The sequence below is a fragment of the Aphidius gifuensis genome, linkage group LG1 (assembly GCF_014905175.1).
Source record: "Aphidius gifuensis isolate YNYX2018 linkage group LG1, ASM1490517v1, whole genome shotgun sequence".
NCBI lineage: Eukaryota > Metazoa > Arthropoda > Insecta > Hymenoptera > Braconidae > Aphidius > Aphidius gifuensis.
In genome coordinates, this window is record NC_057788.1 from 7661156 (window position 1) to 7680238 (window position 19083).

Sequence of the window (19083 nt, forward strand, 5' to 3'; positions counted from 1 at the left end):
AATAATACAAAATATATCAATGACCACCAAATAGTAAAATGAATTCTATTTTCGAAAACAAATAATAAAACATTGTACGATACGTTTGAGTTTACACCAAATGACTAAGCAAGAAACATAATATTATATTGTCAATATGAAATATAAATATAATAAATTATTTTTTTGCTATTTAATAAAAAAAAAATAAAATATTTTCAAACTCATCCGTACTTGTTTAAATAACTAGCGCAATTTCTAGTAAAAAAAAAAAACAAAAAAAAAAATGGTAAATCTCGTAGCATAAAAAATATAAACATATATATATATTTAAAATAAAAAAATAACAAAAATAAAAAAAATAATAATTCTAATGTGAATTATAAATATGTATAATTTCACATCATATAAATTAACGTTCACTGCCAAATTGTGATACACGAGGTTTCCTCTCCCACCAAGATTAAAATCTAAGTGACAAAAAATAAAAAAATAAAACATTTTTTTTTTTTTTATTTTTATCTATAATAATTGCATTGATCGATAATCTTAGTAGTTACCAATATCAGACATATTTATGTGTAATAGTTAAACTTAAATTAAAAATAAAAATAAAAGACCAATGCAATAATTAAAATAGTTCATAACCGAAATTAAGAAATCGAAAAAAAAAAAAGAGCTAAAGATATTTTTTTCAAGATATAACTTTGCTTACTTTTTTAAAAATAATAATAATTCATAAACAGATTAATATGTAGGTTTTTTTTTTTTTTTTTTCAAACACTCGGATTAACAGAAGCGCTCATTCATATGTATATATAGTTGACATGTACAGTGCCTTTATACATAAGAAATAAAACAAAAAAAAAAATTTAACAATTTCTACAAAAACAGAGACTTCTACGACATCCGTTTTGTAACTATAAAAAACAACATATTATATACATTTTTTTTTAAACAAAAAAAAAGGTAATGATTATAAAATAAACAAAAAAGATTTTCACATTTTTAAAAAAAAAATTAATTACTTTTAAAATGAAATAAAAAAATGTAAATTAGCAATATAATTATTGTAAAACTGTACAGCAGAATGTAAGGAAGTTTTTACGTATTAAAACGTGATTAATAAAAAAAAAATTAATGTAAATGAAAATACAACAAAAAACAAAGAAAGAAAAAAAAAATATAAAATTAATTATATATTTGTTTGATTTTTGCTTTGCTAGCCTTATATTAATATTTTTTTTTTTTTTACTATATTACTATTCTAAATGGTGTTTATTTTTTTTTCCTTTTTTTTTGTTTTTAATTAATCTACTTGATTAAAAGCTAAGGAATTGGACAAATTTTTAATTGGCTTATTTGTCTTTTTATGATTTTTAAAATTTTTTTATGTTTTTGTTGTTATTGGAGTTGCCATTTGTTTTCTTCTTGCTTGTACAACACCATAAACAACAGCAGCAAGACTTCTACATGTGCTACGATTTCTTGATATATTTTCTTTTTCAAGATTATCTCTACCAAGAACATAATATGTTTCCATAGCTCCTTTACCTTTAACTTCAACAAGTCCACGTTTTTGTGTATGATAACCTTTTGATTCTAAAAAAATTGCAACATCTTTTGGTACTTGAATTTTACCATTGACACCTGTTGAATCCATTCTTGATGCCATATTAACTGTGTTACCCCAAATATCAAAAACTGGTTTCCTTTTTTTAAATATAATTAATTAATTAATATTTTTCTATATTAAATTTTTTTTTTATTACTTACCGGGCACCAATAACTCCTCCAACAAGTGGACCACAACTAATACCAACTCTCAGATCAAAATTATTAAATGAATGAATATTAACATCTTCAAGACGTAGTCTCATTGCAACTGCATAATCAACAAGTCTACATAAATGTTCACTATCATCCTTGGCAATTTCCTTTAATAAAAATAATTAATTTCATTATTTGTCATTTAATTTATCAATTAATTATACTAACTGCTTGACTTGGATTTAAACCAGATGCTGCCATATAAGTTGCTCCAACTGTTTTAATTTTTTCAATACAATGAAATGGTGCTTCATCAAGAAGTTCATCAAAATCAGCTAACAAATAAACACAACAATTAGCAACTATTGTTTTTTTTTTTTTCTATTTTGTAATTATTACCAATTATTTCATTGAGTAATCTAATACATTCCATTCCTTTGTTAACATCCTCCGAATAAAATTCTGTAAAGTTTGGTATACTTGCAAATAATACACCAACTTTTGCTCGAGATTGTGAATATAATTCCTTAAAAAAAAAAAATATATACAATATATATTATTAAATGTTTTAACAATTACTATGAAATTTTGTTTTAAATTAATTACTTCAGGTGGATGTTCAGCAGTAAGAAAATGATTAGCAACATGATCTGGTAATATGTTTTTTAATAATTGCATATTATTATGTTTTGATTCAACCATATCACCAAGTTCACGTTCAGCTTGTTGTTTCCATAAAAAATCAAGTCTTGATGTAACTTCAACAAGACGACCATGATAAGTTACAACAACTAAAAATACAGCTAAAAAAATTAACATTTGTGCTGACAATGATATTGCTGGTCTGTAAATATAATAAATGAATTACCATAAAAAAAAAAAATAATAATTCAATTGTAATTACTTACTCATCAGGATTTTTAATTGTTACAAAAATATCTTGTCTACCAATTAATATAATAATTGCATACATCAATACAATGATTGATGCTAATGCAGTTTTAACAATATAATAAAGTTTTAAAGCTGATGCTAATGCTATCAAACAAAGTATCCAAGTAAATACAATATATTCTGGCTGTAAACAATTTCTTTTATTTTCAATATAAATTGTTTTTTTATCATCAAATGTTTCATTGATTGTTAATATTTTTCTTGAATTAAAATTAACATTTTGTCTTGGTGTAAATCTTTTATAATGTCTTATAGATCCTGAATGTTTTTCATAACGATAAAATTTTAATATTTCACGTCTTTTATGTCGTAATTTATTTGTTTTATTTTCATGAATTTTTAAGTCACCATTTTTAGCTTCATATTGAAGTGCTGATTTTAAAAAATTTATAATAAGATTGTCTACTTGAAGTGTTGATGATGCTGTAGTTGAATTGATAATCCCAGTTTTATTTGGCATTATTAGTTTGTCATAAATTGGTAGATTTTTAGTTGATAATTTTCCAGATGGACACTCTAATACTCCAATAATTGATGTCAATGCCATTAGACTTATTAAACTACATATAAATATTGTTCTATGTTGTTTTTTTAATACAAGTATTGATGAAGCTTGTTGCAAGTAATTTGGTAGTTTTTTAAATTCTTCTGCCATTACGAGAATTGAACAAGCAACAAATATTATTGTTGTTACAACTAGTGAAATTAGTAAAATAATACAACTGAAAAATTAAATTAAATAAATAAACAATTAATTATAAATATAATTATTATGTAGATAAAATTAATAGTTACTTTGGTACAATAACAGCTTGACAAGTTGCAATAAATATCCAAATAAAAAAACAACAAGTCATATTTGATTTAAACATATCTTCTCGTAATTGACCGAATTTTGATTCAAGATTATCATCATTATATTTAAGTGTCCATGGATTAATATTAGCAAGTCTCATTCTTTTATTACTTGCTGTTTCAAAACCACCACCACTTCTTTTTTCACCTTGACCACCACCTTCTTCATCATCGTCATCTTCAAGTTCAGCTTCAAGATTACTCATTGATGTTGCACTATTTAACTGTTAATTGAATTTATAATTATAGACAATAAGAAAAATTAATATATATTTTTTGTATTTTACATTTTCAAATGGTATTTCTGGAGTCCAATCAACGACAACTTCATCTTCTTCTTTTGTTTGATTTGCTGTTATCATATTGGCACTTGCTGCAAGTGCATTTGCAATTTTAAAACTTTTTTTTAATTTATTCAATGGATCATCATCTGAGGATATTTTTGGTTTTGTTGATTGTTTTCTTTTGGGTCGTGATGGTTCAATTTGTTTTATTAAATATGTTACGACATCACGATCTTTTAAATAATTATCTCTGTCGATTCCATTACCGGGTTCAACTTCATAGACGTCGTTTAAACAAGCCAAGGTATCTTCTGATATGTGAACTCGTCTAAACAAAAAAAAATACTAGAAATAATATATTTAGAATAAATAAACACAAGCAATTAATATCATGCAATTTAGATTCACGAAAGATAGCACTGAAAATAAAGACAGAAATGATGAGAATAAAACAATTTGCAACAATTTATTATTCAGAGCTTGTAAATGAATTTATATTCGTTCGAAAAAAATGAAATTTCTATCAGGTTTCAAAGTTTAACTCTTTATCTTCATGTTTCCCTAATAATTTAATTTTTTTTTCAAATTTTCTTTTGAAAAAAAAATTAATTTAGTAACAGGAACATAGAATGAGCAAAGAGGTATTTTATGTTCTGAATATTTAACTCTTAATCTTTATAATTTCCTGATAATTTAAATTTTTATTTTAATATTTCTCAAAAAAAAATTATTCTTATAACAGGAACATAGAATGGCCAAAGAGGTATTTCATGTTTTTAATTATTTAACTTCTCATCTTTATAATTCCCTGATAATTCGAATTTTTTTTCTAAAATTCCTTTCAAAAAAATTAATTTATTAACAGGAACATAGAATGAGCAAAGAGGTATTTTATGTTTTTGAATATTTAACTCTTAATCTTTATAATTCCCTAATAATATAAATTTTTTCTCTAGAATTTCTTAAAAAAAAATTAATTTATTAACAGGAACATAGAATGGCCAAAGAGGTATTTCATGTTTTAAGAAATTTAATTTTTTTTTCTTATATTTTTTAATAAATTCGCAAGTTTTCTTGAAATTTGAAGAAAAAAAATCCATTTTGTATGAGGAGAGCAGAATGTTAATTACGATATTTAAAAAAAACTGATTATTATATCAGGAATATAGATTGACTAAAGAGGTATTTTTCATTCCATAAATTTTCTTTCTGTTATACTACTAACTCAAGCATACCATATTTTTATTAATTATAACTACGAACAGTTTATCACTCATGTCATCGATAACTAAGTAAATGCCTGGAGTATCATTGACAACTTTTTCATCTAAAAAAAAAAAATAAATAACAAAATAATGTTTATATATTCAAAATCTACAAAATATATGCTTTAAACTATCCAAAACTACAGTATGGGTAATGTTATGTTCATTAAACTACCGTGACATAAAAAAAAACATCATCCAGCTTTTGTTTTTCTTTCAAATATTAAAATAAAAATATATATATTATCATAAGTAATTTATTTTTATACCCAGGAATTCCACCACTTTCCAAATGATTTGCCAAAGTAACGTCGTAACTCCATACATCAAATTGCCATTTTCTAAGGCCAAGAACTCCACACAATACTGATCCACTGTGTATGCCAATTCTCATATTGAGATCAACCTAAAAAAAATAAAAATAATATTATTAATTAATCAATTACAATATTGTTTGATGCACAAGTTAAAGGCAATATCATACTTTTGTCTTGTAGCGAATATCTCCGATTGCTTTAATCATATGAAGTCCCATTTCAACACAACACTGTGCATGATCACTTCTTGCTGTTGGAAGTCCCGATACACAATAATAACAATCACCAAGAAGTTTTATTCTTAAACAATGATTTTCCGATGATAATTTATCAAATCTAGCAAATAAATCATTTAATACTTTGACTAATTCTTGGGCACTGCATTGACTTGCCAAAGCTAAAGAAAAAAAAAAAGATTCTTTTTTAATTTTAAAAATAATATACAATATTTTTATTCTACTAAATAAATAATAAAAACACAAAATAATAAATTTAAATATTTTTAAATGTTTCATAATGACTGTGTAGTCAATGGTACTTTTTTGTTCTGATGTATTATTTTTGTATTAATTTAGACGTCAAGTATTTAGAATGTATTTGAAAAATTTTTCGACGCTATTTTAGTTACACAGTTGACACGTATTTCTAATGTCATCATGGAGACATGACTGATTTGTTTTTTTGGCTAATGTACAAAATTTCATTTATATATTTAAAAAAAATTTTAAAATACCTGTAAAACCTTTAATATCAGCAAATAAAATACTGACATTTTCATATCTATGAAGATAAATTCTATGAAATTGATTTGGTGTAAATGAAAATGTTCCACCACTTGCTGTTTCTCTAGCAATATCTCTAATCATTTCTTTGGCAACAAAATCTGGTAAAACTGTAAATTTAAAAAAGCAAATATTAATACCCTTGAATTTGACATTATGTACACAAATAAATTCATGTATATATTTTTCTTTTTAAATTTTCAATCAATATAATGATGAGAGTTACAAGTTATTAATAAAACAACGAAGGGATAAACAATGTATGTTGTATGCAAAATGCTCAATCGACTGTAAATTTCGCGATTCATCCTTTTGACACTCGGTTGAGTTATTTTCATTTACGGGCCAGTAATTTTTCTCTACTCTTTTTTTATGAGGTCAAATAGAAAAAAAGTTATATTGATGAAAAATATATTTATTATAAATTTATTATTACCAGATAATAAAAGTTTTTCCTGTCTATTATTTTCATTTTGTGTTCTTTGACGTGTTTCCATAGATCTGTGTGTTTCAAGAAATGCTTGACGTTGACCTCGATCAGTCAAATATTTTGTGTACATACCAGATAAATTAACAGCAACATAAAGTAGTATATTTGTTGTTAACATTCTTGCAATACATTTAACATCCTGAAACTATTAAAAATTTTTAATTTTCATTCAACCAAATAATATATATATTTTATAATATAAACAAATAATTAATTTCATTTTTGTTTACGTCTTTTGGATCATAAAAAATTGTTGAAATAGTCATTGTCATGTGTGTTAATACCGTTCCAGATCCAGCAAGTACACACCATCTCAATGGAAGTGGTAACATTGCATATGGTGCATAAACAACAAATAATATATACCACATCATTCTTTGTTGTGATGAAAAATTAAGTCCAGCTGCTACAAAACCTTTTGAAAAATATTATTATGTAATTGACTATTTACTAATAGTAAATAAAAAAAAATATAAAAAAGATATTAATTTTAATTTAACGACTTTAGTTATCTTTTATTTTTTTATCATTATGATTTTTTATTCATGAACCTTGAATATTTATAAGCAGCCAGGTAAATACTGAAGCCCAATAAAGATAATTATTGGAAAACCATCTCCAAAGGCCAAGTACACATACAATTAAATTTGCCAACATACAACATGATGCCCATGATATTGTTTCAATTAAACTACTGCTATTTTCATTTCGTCGAAATATCCAAATTGTTATTAATGCAATCTAAATTTTTAAAACATTAATATACCCATTTAAATTGTTATGACATTTTTTTTTTCTTTTCTATTAAAATTTAAATTGTTTAAACCTTGTTGATGAAGTGGCTCTTCTTCTTCTTCTTTTTTATCTTCATTTTCTTTTTCAGTTATTTTTGCTTGTTGACAATTATCAGTAGCATCTTCTTCATTATCAGTATGACATTTATCAGATTGAATAACTGGTGGTGGATCAATGATAAATGTTATTTCACCTTGTGGTGATTCTTCCTTGATATCTGGTAATTCACGATCTTCATGTTGTCTTGGTGCACCCCAAGCAGCAAGACCTTCTCTTCCAAGTCTTTCTGATGTTAATTTTTTAACTGCTTTTATCCACAAGTGTTTTCTTGGTGATATGCTCAATCTTTGAAATATTAATAATAATATTTTTATATTAATTATATGCATTAAGAAAATTATTAAACACATTTAATTTTAGAAAAGTTTTTGTAATATATTAAAGTCTAATTTTAGTATGTACTATTTTTAATTAAGTGCTCTTAAATTGTAGTATATTCAATGACAAAATTATAAGCGTGGGCATATTAATAATTTTTCAACAACAAGCCAGAATAAATAATATCAAAGTTTGTTGCTTGCTGTTGTTGTTTTTTTTTTTTTAAATAAATTTTGTAATTTACTCACTCATCGATGCCTGGTACATCTGGTTCCAGCATCATGGTCCAAGTTTGTTCTGTAATCATTATCTCGCAATGACCAAATTGACCCTTAGGTCACTCAAGTATTTCCTTTATAAATTTTTACTTTTTTAAATTTTGTAAATTTTAATTTTGAATTTTAAAATTTTTTTTTTATTTTAAAATTGCCATTGAGAAATTGGCAAGCATCACACGAGACATAATTTTTCGTCTCGTTTAAATATGTATTTATACACACATAAAAAAAAAAATTAAAAAATAAATAAATAGTTTTTTTTTTTATATACAATGTATGATGCAAATGAAGAGAAATCACCTGGAAAGATAACGGAAGAATTTTGTTGGATGACTTGTGTGGCGAAATTCACCCCAGATATTATTTTTTTATTTATTTTTCATTTCTTCATAGTTGAAAATGTCACCAAGTATGTTGAATTTATTACTTCATCGATAATACTATTTTTTTTTTTCTTTTCTTTTTCATTATGTTAAATTTAAAAAAAAGTATAAAAAAAAAAAAACAAATTATTTATTGTCGCGAGTAGAATAATATATAATTGAAGAGAAAACGTGTGAAGCAACAAGTCAACGAGTTCAGTGACATTTTATTATTATTTTCAATTAAACACCAATTGAGCCACATAAGTCATTTAATTTTTTTAAAATTTGATTAATTATTATTTTGTTATTTAAATAATATATTAATCCATACTGTGACATCATATCCAATCAGCCAAATTAGTTGCATCTTATCTAGAAACCCGATTAAACTAACAACATTTATTAGTAAATTATTAAAAATATTTTAATTAAAATAAAAAGCAAATATTATATATATCCAATAATTATTTCCAATGTTTATTATTCCTGATTAATTAATTAATTATTGTAGGATATATTGGGATGTTATTTACTCGCCTCTTGGTTTACCTTTCGATCGACACTCGACGACTGGCTGACTTGGACACTTTGAAGCTTTGAATGGTACCGGCCGGCCCGCTCTTCATCTATTGACGTCACATATCCCCTCTAACAACATTTTATTTTTTTTTTCTTCTATTCTAAAGTAAATACTTAAACAATATAAATTTTTAATTTTTATTTCAATAAATTTATCAAAAAAATAATCAAAAAAAAAAACAAAATTTTTGAAATAATATATTTTAATTATTTCATGTCGTAATAGTAGTTGAAATAGTATCAATAATAATAGTATCAATTTAATATATTTTTTATCAATAAAAGACATATGTAAAAAAAGTGTAAAAACATAGAAAAAAAATTAACTATATGAAGTATTTATTATTTTTTATTATTTTTTTAAACAAATTTATAAAACTACTATTGAAATGAATATTACTACAATCAATAGTAGCTACTTTCAAAGAAGATATACATAATTAAGACCGACACATATATGTAATTATAATTAAGAAATAAAAAAAAAATTATATATCCACCATTTTAATTTTTTTACTACTATCAATCCAAAGTAACCCGTATAACAATTAAAATATCTCCGATAAAAAAATATAAGTTTATAATTATTTTGAAAATTTTGTTTTTTTTTTTTATTATTTTTTTAAACAAATTTATGAAACTACTATTAAAAAAAAAATTACTACAATCAATAGTAGCTAGTTTTAAAAGAGAATTTATTAATTCCGACACATATTATGAAAAAATAAAAAAAAATAAAAAATTTTAAGACTTTTATTTTTGAGCGAATAATTCGAATAATGACATATAGTCGAATTATTCGTAGCTATTTGAAAATCCGAATAATTCAATTCGATACAAATTATTCGAATTTTCGAATACATTCGCACACCCCTATAATTTACTGTCCAATATCTCATCAGCAATATCAGTTACTTTTTCACAACTAGCAAAATCTTCGAGCCTGCAGGAGATCACTGGAGATACTTATTTTGAATAGCTTGTACAACAATTTTATAAAATTGCTGCAACATTGGATACAATTTTACAGTCAAAAACGACATTTATGTTTTTTTTATCACCAGCAGGTGTTTGTTCAAGTATAAACAGCTGATTCCTTGACTTTTTTCTTTTTTTGTATACTTATAAATATTAATATTGTTATTTAATATTTACCCTGGTAGAAATATTTCTCCGACTTTTCTCCAACTTTTTTCCAACTTTTCTCCGCCATTTCTCCACCTTTTTACGAAAATGACCCATGGTTTGAGAAATGGCGGACAAATTTCTCCAACCAAAAATTTACTCCAATTTTTTTTTAACTTTTTTCCGACTTTTCTCCAACTTTTTTCCAACTTTTCTCCAACCATGGGTCATTTTCGTAAAAAGTTGGAAAAAAGGCGGAGAAAGTTGGAGAAATATTTCTACCAGGGTAATCAGTCAAACTTATTCAAATCATTTTTTATATTGTTATTAATTAAATTTTTTATATCTTTTATATGGTTTATATGGTTTACGAATTTGTATTGACTTGGACTGTATACAAGATTTGATGTGCACATGCGTGAGTTAGAGGGAAATACAGTTGTAACTGGTTGTAACACTTGTAAGTTGTAGCCAATTGTAGCGTTCACTTTCGTCAACCTGGTTATTTGGCTATAATTGGGATAATTGGTGTCAGTCAAGGTCCATCGTGGTCCATAGATAGACATACTGCCAAACGCCTTAGTGGTATCAAGTAATTCAAAGTGATTTCTGTTGAGAATATATTATTAAAATCAAGGTAAATATTATTTAAATTTTACTTTTTACAGTAATTTTATTTAATTTTAATATTCACAAAATAGTTATCTTTTAAAAAATTTTAAATGATTTTCTAAATCGAAATTATAAATATTGGACCACGTGGTAAATTCATGTCGATAAAATAATAAATATTGTTCGGCTTTTTGGTCGTTGCTATAATAAAATAAAATATTTTTAAAGCTCGAGCTTGATGATGGTTATTTTTTAAAACGTTTTGAAACGTATTAAAAAATAATCAACTTGTAAATAATAAAATTGTTCTAACTAGTTACACATATATATATTATAGATATACAACGTTTAACATTATTTGGCTATTTAGTTGGGTGGACTGCAAAAGTCATAAAAATTAAACTTATCGTTATTGTTTCAATATATTATTTTTTTTTATTTTTAGAATTTATCATCATGAGTCAAAAAAGGATCTGTCATGTTCAAGAACAACATCATCATGTTGACGAAAAAATAGATCTCATCAATACTCTGAATCATGATTCATTGGCACAAATATTCATGCGGCTGCCAGTACATGAAAGGATAGCCATGGAAAAAGGTAATAAAAATAAAAATTAAGTTTACTTATTTAAATTATAATTTTAATGTTTTTATTTTATTTAATTTTATATTTTTTTTATAGTTTGTCCCAAATGGAAAGAGGCATGTGAACTAGCTTGGTACGACATTAAAAAATACACATTTGGAGGTCGTTTTTTTGATGAAAGTTTGTTGGCACCATCATATGTTGATAAATTATTATCAAATTTTGGTATTTATTTGAGAGATTTGTTTCTTTTGGAAAATTGCAATTCAAGTATTATGCCAATCATTGGTGAGCGCTGCAAAAATTTAACACGTCTTGATTTAATTTACAACGAGCAATTGGAAATAAATATCAATCACTACATTCATGCATTCAAAAACTTGGATAAACTGACAAGAATTGAGATACACGTAATGAATATGGTAAATCGTGGGAACACAAAATTTCAACCTCACATAATCAATTATCTTCCAGAAGGAATGAATCAAATTTTTTTAAATTATGATAAAGGCGAGTTCAGTTCACCAGTGCTTTTCGTAAGTTACTATTAATACTATAATTCAAATGATTTCATTATAATAACTCAGTTTTTTTAAATTAATTTTTATAATTTTTCAGAATATAAGGAAATTTAAAAAACTACAATATTTGTCATTGAAAGGCTGCCTTCTAGATAGCATAATTCGAGGAATATCCGTATCAACAGAACTTGTAGAACTCAGTCTTATTAATTGTTTTGTGAGTGAATACTGCGAGTACAATCTTGATGATATTTTTAATCAATTTGTAAATTTGGAATTCATCAACATTAATAACCCATGGGGCCTAGAGACTCCAAACGTACTCAATAATATTTTGAATTCATCCAAGAGTATAAGATATTGCAATATTATGTTGTATCCAGATTCTCATGCACCTGATATTTCAATTAAAAATTGGGATAATCTTCTAAACTTGAAACATCTCGGTACTCGTTTTAGAATTAATGATAACACAGCAATTAAATTGGTAAAATATTGCAAGAATTTAGAGTCTTTAGATATTTGGAGTGAAGGAATAATAGAAACCACTTTTCAAAAATTGACAGAACTAAAAAAACTCGACAATTTAATTTATGTTTTCACGGATGAAGTTACCAAGAATGAATTTATAAATACAATATTTACAATTTCAAACTGTTGGAAAAAACTTAAACATCTAATTTTATTGAATAATAATGATGATGATGATATTGATTATAATATTATTGGTCCAGATCCTCCTGCAGTCATTTTTGATGAGTTGTCAAAATTGCAATATCTCGAATCTTTAAGCTTGTTAAATATGTATAATTTCCCAGATAGCAGTATTATTGCTATTGCTAATTCATGTAAAAATCTACAAAAATTAGAAATGAGATCATGCGTTAATATTACTGAAGCAGCTTTCATGTCTTTAACGAGCTTGGAAAAATTAAAAGAAATAAGTGTCAGTAATATGGATTGTGTTACAGACAATTTTATCAGTAAATTGAAAGGATTCAAGAAATTTGGGTGTGAATATTGTAAAAACATCACTGATGCTGGTATCATCGAATGTATAAAAAATAGTCCAAATCTCGACACTCTTTTTCTCTACGGCTGTAACATTACAATTAACACGCTTACTGGTGCTGATGAAATAACCAAAAATCGTTTGAATAATATTGCTTTGAGTATATTCTTTAAAAAATTTGCAGAAGCTTCAACATTCGAAATTGAATCTGACTGGTTAATTCTTTGTTCCGAAGTTAGAGAAAATGTAAAATGAACTAAAAAGTGGAGTGAAGAAATAACAGCAACTGCTCTTCAAAAATTGACAGAACTGAAAAGTCTGGAATATTTAGATTTCCGTTTCGCGGATGGAGTCTCCAGGAATAAATTTATAAAAAGTTAAACATCTAATTATATCAAATCATGATAATAATATTGAACCAGAGTTCTTCCTGTAAGCATTTTTGATGATAGTTTATCAAAATTGCAATATCTTGAATGTCTCCTCCGCTCTAACATCACAATTAACACGGTTACTGGTGCTGATGAAATAACTAAAAACCGTATTAATAATATTGCTTGGCATATATTCTTTGAAAATTTTGCAGAAGCTTCAACGTTAAAAATTAAATCTCAACTGGTTAATTCTTTGTCCCAGAGATTTGGTGAAAGTTAAAATAAACTAAAGAAAATTATCATTTAGGATTTAGTATTTATATATAGTTGTTAAGTTATTCATTTAATTTCAATATATTTTTATTAAAATATTGGATTAATTTAAAAAAATGTAAATTGTAATTTTTCTCATTTTTTGATGATAACAACAATAATTCTAAAATAATAAAATAATAATATCAATGATATATTATATTATATATTATTTATTTTATTCAAAGTTTACATACATAGTTTAGTACATATTTAATATCAATGATAATAAAATACCTAATTAAAAAAAATAAAAAAATATAAATTGTCAAAAATTTACTGTCAACCCTAAACCCATTCCATTATTTTTTCAGAAAATCCATCATTGTTCGTTATATGACCTCAATAATGACTGGTTAATGACTGTTCACCAATGGTGAATATTTGTATAACATCAGGTGTTGAATTTATTTCTTTATCAATAATACTATTTTTTCTTTCTTTTCTTTTTCATTATATGCTAAATTTAAAAAAAAATAAAAAAAAAAACAAATTATTTATTGTCGCGAGTAGAATAATATATAATTGAAGAGAAAACGTGTGAAGCAACAAGTCAACGAGTTCAGTGACGCATTTAATTATTATTTCCAATTAAACATCAATTGAGCCACATAAGTCATTTAATTTTTCTTTAATTTGATTAATTATTATTTTGTTATCCGTGCTGTGACATCATATCCAACCAGTCAAATTAGTTTCATCTTATCTAGAAACCCGATTAAACTGACAACATTTATTAGTAAATTATTAAAAATATTTTAATTAAAGTAAAAAGCAAATATTATATATATCCAATAATTATTTCCAATATTTCCAATTTTTTAAACAAATTTATGAAACTACTATTTAAAAAAAATTGCTACTAATAGTAGCTTGTTTTAAAAGAGAATTTATTAATTAATTAATTTGTCAAATCATTTTTTATATTAATAACAATTGTTATATTAATTAAATTTTTTATATCTTTTATATAGTTTATATGGTTTACGGATTTGTACTGTACAAGATTTGATGTGCACATGCGTGAGTCAGAGGGAAGTACAGTTGTAACTGGTTGTAATACTTGTAAGTTGTAGCCAATTGTAGCGTTCACTTTCGTCAACCTGATTATCCTGGTTATTTGGTGTCAGTCAAGGTCCATCGTGGTCCATAGATAGACATACTGCCAAACGCCTTAGTGGTATCAAGGGTATCAAGTAATTCAAAGTGATTTCTGCTGAGAATATATTATTAAAATCAAGGTAAATATTATTTAAATTTTACTTAGTACAGTAATTTTATTTAATTTTAATATCCACAAAATAGTTATCTTTTAAAAAGTTTTTAAATGATTTTCTAAATCGAAATTATAAATATCGGACCACGTGGTGAATTCATGTAGAAAAAATAATAAATAATGTTCGGCTTTTTGGTCGTTGCTATAATAAAATATAATATTTTAAAAGCTCGAGCTTGATGATGGTTATTTTTTTGAAACGTATTGAAAAATAATCAACTTGTAAATAATAAAATTGTTCTTCGCTCGTCGAGAATATTTTTATTTTTACTATTTTATTATTCAGTATATTAACTAGTTATACATATATATATTAAAAACCTTTTGATATACAACGTTTAACATTATTTGGCTGTTTATAGTAAGGTGGACTGGGAAAGTCATAAAAATTATACTTATCGTTATTGTTTCAATATATTATTTTTTTTTCTTTAGAATTTATCATCATGAGTCAAAAAAGGATCTGTCATGTTCAAAAACAACATCATCGTGTTGACGAGAAAATAGACCTCATCAACACTCTGAATCATGATTCATTGGCGCAAATATTCATGCTGCTGCCAGTACCCGAAAGAATAACCATGAAAAAAGGTAATAAAAGATAAAATTAAGTTTTATTTATTTAAATTATAATTTCAATGTTTTTATTCTCTTTAATTTGATATTTTTTTTACAGTTTGTCCTAAATGGAAAGAGGCATGTGAACTAGCTTGGTACGACATTAAAAAATACACATTCGGTGAATCAGCTGGTCGTGTTTTAGATGAAAATTTGTTGGCACCATCATATGTTGATAATTTATTATCAAATTTTGGTATTTATTTGAGAGATTTGTCTCTTTCGGAAAATTGCAACTCTAGTATTATGCCAATCATTGGTGAGCGCTGCAAAAATTTAACACGTCTTTATTTAATTTACAACGAGGAATTGGAAATAAATATCAATCACTACATTCATGCCTTCAAAAACTTAGATAAACTAACAAGAATTGAAATACGCGTAATGAATATGGGAAATTGTAATAACACAAAGTTTCAACCTCACATAATCAATTATCTTCCAGAAGGAATGAATCAAATTTTTTTAGATTATGATAAAAACGAGTTCATGTCACCAGTGCTTTTCGTAAGTTACTATTAACACTATAAATCAAATGAATTCATTGTAATAATTTATTAATTAATTTTTATTTTTTTATAATTTTTCAGAATATAAGGAAATTTAAAAAACTTCAATATTTGTCATTAAGTGGCTGCCTTCTAGATGACATAATTCAAGGAATATCCGAAACAACAACACTTGTAGAACTCAGTCTTATTGATTGTTTTGTAAGTGAAAACTGCATGTACAATCCTGATGATATTTTTCATCAATTTGTAAATTTGGAATTCATCAACATTAATAACCAATGGGGCCTAGAGACTCCAAACGTACTCAATAATATTTTAAATTCATCCAAGAGTATAATACATTGCAATATTATGTTGCTTCCAGATAGGAATGCACCTGATATTTCAATTAAAAATTGGGATAATCTTCAAAACTTGAAACATCTCGGTACCCGTTTTAGAATTAATGATAACACAGCAATTAAATTGGTAAAATATTGCAAGAATTTAGAGTCTTTAGATATTTGGAGTAAAGGAATAATAGAAACCGCTTTTCAAAAACTGTCAGAACTAAAAAAACTCGACAATTTAATTTATGTTTTCACGGATGGAGTTACCAAGAATGAATTTATAAATACAATATTTACAATTTCAAACTATTGCAAAAAGCTTAAACATCTTATTTTATTAAATATTAATAATGATGATGATAATATTGATGATAATATTATTGGTCCAGTTCCTCCAGAAGTCATTTTTGATGAGTTGTCAAAACTGGAATATCTTGAATATTTAAGTGTGTTAAATATGCGTGATTTCCAAGATAGCAGTATTATTGCTATTGCTAATTCATGTAAAAATCTACAAAAATTAGAAATGAGATCATGCGTTAATATTACTGAAGCAGCTCTCATGTCTATAATCAGCTTGGAAAAATTAAAAGAATTAAGTGTCAGTAATATGGATGGTGTTACAGACAATTTTATCAGTAAATTGAAAGGATTAAATAAATTTGGGTGTGAATATTGTAAAAACATCACTGATGCTGGTATCATCGAATGTATAAAAAATTGTCCAAATCTTGACACTCTTTTTCTCTACGGCTGTAACATTACAATTAACACGCTTACTGGTGCTGATGAAATAACCAAAAATCGTTTGAATAATATTGCTTTGAGTGTATTTTTTGAAGACTTTGCAGAAGCTTCAACGTTCAAAATTGAATCTGACTGGTTAATTCTTTGTTCCGAAGTTAGGGAAAATGTAAAATGAACTAAAAAGTGGAGTGAAGTAATAACAAACTGCTCTTCAAAAATTAACAGTAGAACGGAAAATGGAATATTTAGATTACCGTTTCGCGGATGGAGTCTCCAGGAATAAATTTATAGAAAGTTAAACATGTAATTATATCAAATCATGATAATGATATTGAACCAGTTCTTCCTACATTTATTTTTGATGAGTTTATCAAAATTGCAATTACGTCTTGAATATTTAGATGTGTCAAATATTATGCCGATTTCCATAAAAAAATATTATTGCTATTGCTAATTGTTCAAATCTTGACACTCTTCGTCTCCTCCGCTCTAACATTACAATTAACACGGTTATTCGGTGTTGATGAAATAATACTAAAAACCATATATTAATAATATTGCTTTGCATATATTACTTGAAAATTTTGCAGAAGCTTCAACGTTAAAAATTTAATCTAAATGGTTAATTCTTTGTCCCAGAGATTTGGTAGGAGTTAAAATAAACTAAAGAAAGTTAGTCATTTAGTATTTATATATAGTTGTTAAGTTATTTATTTAATTTCAATATATTTTCATAAAAATATTGAATTAATTTAAAAAATGTGAATTATAATTTTTTTCATTTTTTAGAATTATATTGCTGATAATTATTGTTAAAAGTATCAGTGATGATAACAACAGTAATTCTAAAATAATTATATGGTAATGTCAATAATAATAATATACCTAATTAAAAAAAATTAAAAAATATAAATTGACAATAATTTACTGACATATATCCTTGAACCCATCCCATAATTTTATCAGAAAATCCATCATTGTATTCGTTATATGGCCCATATGTTCTACCAGTATAAACAGCTGATTCCTTGACTTCTTTCTTTTTTTATTTTTTTTTCTATATAATTATAAATATTAATATTGTTATTTAATCAGTCAAACTTTGTCAAATCATTTTTTATATTGTCATTAATTAAATTTTTATATCTTTTATATGCGGTTATTATATGGTTTACGGATTTCTACTGTACAAGATTTGATGTGCACATGCGTGAGTCAGAGGGAAGTACAGTTGTAACTGGTTGTAATACTTGTAAGTTGTAGCCAATTGTAGCGTTTACTTTCGTCAACCTGATTATCCTGGTTATTTGGTGTCAGTCAAGGTCAGTCAAGGTCCATAGTGGTCCATAGATAGACATACTGCCAAACGCCTTAGTGGTATCAAGTAATTCAAAGTGATTTCTGTTGAGAATATATTATTAAAATCAAGGTAAATATTATTTAAATTTTACTTTTTACAGTAATTTTATTTAATTTTAATATTCACAAAATAGTTATCTTTTAAAAAATTTTAAATGATTTTCTAAATCGAAATTATAAATATTGGACCACGTGGTAAATTCATGTCGATAAAATAATAAATATTGTTCCGCTTTTTGGTCGTTGCTATAATAAAATATAATATTTTAAATCTCGAGCTCGATGATGGTTATTTTTTTGAAACGTATTAAAAAATAATCAACTTGTGAATAATGAAATTGTTATCTCTCGTCGAGAATATTTTTATTTTCACTATTTTATTATTCAGTATTAGTTAATTTTTTTTTAAAACTTTTTGATATACGACGCTTATCATTATTTGGCTATTTAGTAAGGTGGACTGGGAAAGTCATAAAAATTAAACTTATCGTTATTGTTTCATTAAATTAATTTTTTTTTTTTTTTAGAATTTATCATCATGAGTCAAAAAAGGATCTGTCATGTTCAAGAACAACATCATCATGTTGATGAAAAAATAGATCTCAT

At 25.3% G+C, this 19083-nt stretch overlaps 1 protein-coding gene across 2 annotated transcripts; it reads right to left on the reverse strand.

Moving 5' to 3' along the window:
• Window positions 1–1325: 1325 nt before the first annotated feature.
• On the reverse strand, window positions 1326–9078 carry LOC122847527 (adenylyl cyclase 78C). 2 transcript variants are annotated; one of them, XM_044145276.1, is made up of 16 exons: window positions 9062–9078; window positions 8118–8447; window positions 7248–7836; window positions 6927–7111; window positions 6643–6841; window positions 6158–6316; window positions 5592–5821; window positions 5377–5513; window positions 3846–4170; window positions 3499–3782; window positions 2658–3425; window positions 2356–2593; window positions 2149–2275; window positions 1978–2084; window positions 1756–1916; window positions 1326–1691 (listed from the first exon to the last, which is right to left on the reverse strand). In XM_044145276.1, exons 3-16 carry the CDS (start codon window positions 7351–7353, stop codon window positions 1370–1372), a joined length of 3348 nt encoding a protein of 1115 aa, XP_044001211.1. In that variant the 5' UTR covers window positions 7354–7836; window positions 8118–8447; window positions 9062–9078; the 3' UTR covers window positions 1326–1369. The 2 variants fall into 2 exon arrangements, with proteins under 2 accessions (XP_044001211.1, XP_044001212.1); XM_044145277.1 differs by lacking the exons at window positions 8118–8447; window positions 9062–9078 and having other exon boundaries at window positions 6643–6835; window positions 7248–7433.
• Window positions 9079–19083: the final 10005 nt, after the last annotated feature.